The 3,336-nt window shown below is 20.8% G+C and overlaps 2 protein-coding genes across 4 annotated transcripts in view; both read left to right on the forward strand.

Annotated features, from left to right (window-relative positions):
* Positions 1-180: 180 nt before the first annotated feature.
* Positions 181-1,928, forward strand: LOC102672045 (solute carrier family 25 member 51). Its single transcript, XM_006607785.2, has 3 exons — positions 181-480; positions 618-878; positions 963-1,928. The coding sequence occupies exons 2-3, from the start codon at positions 732-734 to the stop codon at positions 1,674-1,676; spliced, it is 861 nt and encodes a 286-aa protein (XP_006607848.1). The 5' UTR covers positions 181-480; positions 618-731; the 3' UTR covers positions 1,677-1,928.
* Positions 1,929-2,042: 114 nt separating this feature from the next.
* Positions 2,043-3,336, forward strand: part of LOC102671731 (gamma-1-syntrophin) — a 12,925-nt gene continuing 11,631 nt past the window's right edge. For all 3 annotated transcript variants that reach the window (XR_004150282.1, XM_006607782.2, XM_006607784.2), the window contains exon 1: positions 2,043-2,939. Coding sequence is in view for 2 of the 3 variants with exons in the window: in XM_006607782.2 (XP_006607845.1) it covers positions 2,877-2,939 (63 nt within the window). In the remaining variant the exon portion in view is untranslated. The remainder of the gene's footprint in view (positions 2,940-3,336) is intronic.

The following is a 3,336-nucleotide window of genomic DNA, read 5'->3' on the forward strand; positions in this document are numbered from 1 at the left end:
GATATATTTATAAAGATATTTTACATGTGATTAATATATTGATATTAAAAAAAAATTATTTATATTAGTTTAACATCTTATAATTCTGTTAGAAAATTATATATTTATATAAAAAATATATAAAAAGTATATATATTTTTATAAACGTTTACAAATTTACAATATTTTTACAATATTTTTAGTTATATATCTTCTAAATATAACACATTATTACTAAATGATTTTGAAGTTTGATATTTTTATTTCAAAATTTTGATTGGTTCGCACATACATATTATGTATATTTTAATTGGTTATTTTATTTAATTTTAAAGAAGTTTAAAATCCTAATAACATAACCAACACATGAATAATTAGTACTGTTCGTAGTACTGAAAAGGAAATGCATGATAGAAATTTGGTGAATTAAAAAGTATATTTACGTCAAATTTATGATATACATAAAGTAAGATATGGGTTGAATTATGAATCGCACAAAATGTGAGTTATATATTTATAAAATCATATGTTTGTGATGTATGATAATCAGAATATTTAAAAACTACATAATGTGAACAATAATGAAATATTTTAAATATTTTAAACATTGAATTTATATAATTACTTATTAATTACAGATAAACGATATATTTAGTTCAAACCTTCTAAGGAGAATGATTTGAAAAACATAAATATGATTGATTGTACATTCTAAATTATAGTCAAAAAGAATTATTACATAAAATATTAATATGAGTAACATTGCTTCACAAAATGTCTCATTAAGATCGTTATTAACACTTAATAATAATGATTTTAAAGAGTTTGTTTGTGGTTGGGGAGCTGCAGTAATTAATGTATCTATTACTTTTCCTATTAATAAAATTATATTTAGACAGGTAAGAGAAAAAATAAAAATTATTTAATAATATTTTAATATTTTAAATAAATATATATTAAATAAATTTTTATCATTATGATAGATTTTAGAAGATGTTCCAGTCAATACTGCGTTTCAACAAATATCCAGAGAGGGAATAAGATTAATATATCGTGGAATTTTACCACCTCTTTGCCAAAAAACTCTTTCGGTTAGTGTAATGTTTAGTATGTATGAAGGTTGCAAGGAACGTTTGTGTACATTAACAAATAATGATGTATTAACTAGAATATTAGCAGCGCATTTTGCTGGTACTGTTGAGGCTATACTTATGCCCCTTGAAAGGGTACAAACATTGTTACAAGATTGGCGGTATCATGATAAATTTAAAAATACTTCTCATGCATTTAAATATTTATTAAAAAACCATGGTATATCAGAATGTTATCGTGGATTAGTCCCAATTATATATAGAAATAGTTGTTCTAATCTTATGTTCTTTATTTTGAAAGAACAATCAAAAAAATTGATAGGTGAACAAGAATCATTATCTACAAGTTTTATTAATGGTGCTCTAATAGGTGGTTTCACAAGTACTGTATTTTATCCTATGAATGTAATAAAAATACATATGCAATCAAAAATAGGAGGCAACTTTGAAAAGTTTATGACTGTTACTCGAGAAATATACATTGCAAGAAATAGAAATGTAATGTCATTTTACAAAGGTGTACATTTAAATTGTATAAGATCATTTATAAGTTGGGGAGTTATAAATGCATCCTATGATTTTCTAAAAACAATCATGTTCTCATAATAATTTATTTCAAAAACTGTTATTTAAATTTATTTAATAAAAAATATTTCTATTGTACGATATGTATACATATAATATTTTTTAATTCATTCAAGTTATTCGCACATTTTTCTTGCAATGAAATAGCAAAGTGCAAAACATAACAAATGTAAAAATAATGATAAAAATATTATGAAAAATTATTTTTTTATTTAAAAACAAATCAATGTAAATTATAATTAATAAACTTAGTTTATAAAGTGATTTATATAAAGAAAGTACGAAATTGTATAGATTTATTTATTTTATTCATTGTTAAAGAAAAAAATATTTCTTTCCTTTAATTATGCATTTAGAAAAAGAAAATTAAATGATAATCAAGTCATATACTTAATAAAAATTCGTATTATGTATTTTGTTTAATATTGTTTAATATTGTAATAAATATGCATTACTTAATATGATAAAATATTTTGTCTTAATAATTTGTCTTAATAACTTTTTCTATATATGTAATGCATATTTTTTTTGTGTTTCTAAAAATAGAATTAAATATTGTAATTTATTGTATATTATAATACAATAAATGAAATATTAGCTTTAATAATTTAAATTTACAAAGAATATAATATAATAGTATCTATTTTGTTTGTATATTATTTTCTATTTTTTATGAATTAAGTTTTTTGAATATATCGTATATTATAGTTTTATCAAATAATGCATAAAATATAAATAACATTCGAATAATTGATATTAAGATTGCAATTTTCAATTTTTATGTTTCCCGCAATTTGAAGCAAATGAAATATCATTGATGCGCGCTGCATTGTATAAATCGATGCGTCTCAGCCGCGGGCTTTTAGCTACTTTTAGCCTACTCCAATTTTTCTGCGTCCCGGTTTACGAGGTTTTTGCTTCATTCGAGTGTTTTAAAACATCATAATGTATAATTTGAAAAATAAATAATGTGTCTTATATTAAAATACTCTCGATTATATATATTTTATGAATATGTTGATGGATTTTTTTTAATAAGCAATAAGAATATGATCTCATTTTTTCATTGTTCAAATACTTGTCATAATTGTGTTGAACAATTTGTGTGAAATTAATATGTTCCTTGTTATACCACCAATTTACGAAGCTTTATCAACCCCGGCAATTTGCGTTCAGCAATACGGGGATTTGCATTTATTAGTTGCATAATTATATTAAATAATGAGAATCAACGCAACGAAAATGAGTACTCCGATCGAGGAGAAGATTGATCAGAAGTTGAAGGTGAGAAATTAATATTTTCTATTTTTTAAATATATTTTACCTATTTTTTTAAATTCATGAATATGAAAGATAATATTTGTTTTACAATCAAATTTATTGTTGATTTTCTTTGAGTTAAAATAATAAAATAAACATAAAATTATATTTTTTAATTTTAGAAATTATTTATGTTAAAAGTGCATTTTAAAAATAATAATAATAATAATATTATTATTAATATATAATAATTATATTTATATAATATAATTTATATATTTATATAATATAATAGTATTTTTATATTCATATTTCAATTGCAATTATGTAAATAATAAAATATATAAGAAAAAAAGATATTAGTTTATTATATAAATAATAATATGAAATCGTGAATATAAAATTAATTATATATATAATA

The sequence above is a fragment of the Apis dorsata genome, unplaced genomic scaffold (assembly GCF_000469605.1).
Source record: "Apis dorsata unplaced genomic scaffold, Apis dorsata 1.3 scaffold_19, whole genome shotgun sequence".
NCBI classification, from domain to species: domain Eukaryota; kingdom Metazoa; phylum Arthropoda; class Insecta; order Hymenoptera; family Apidae; genus Apis; species Apis dorsata.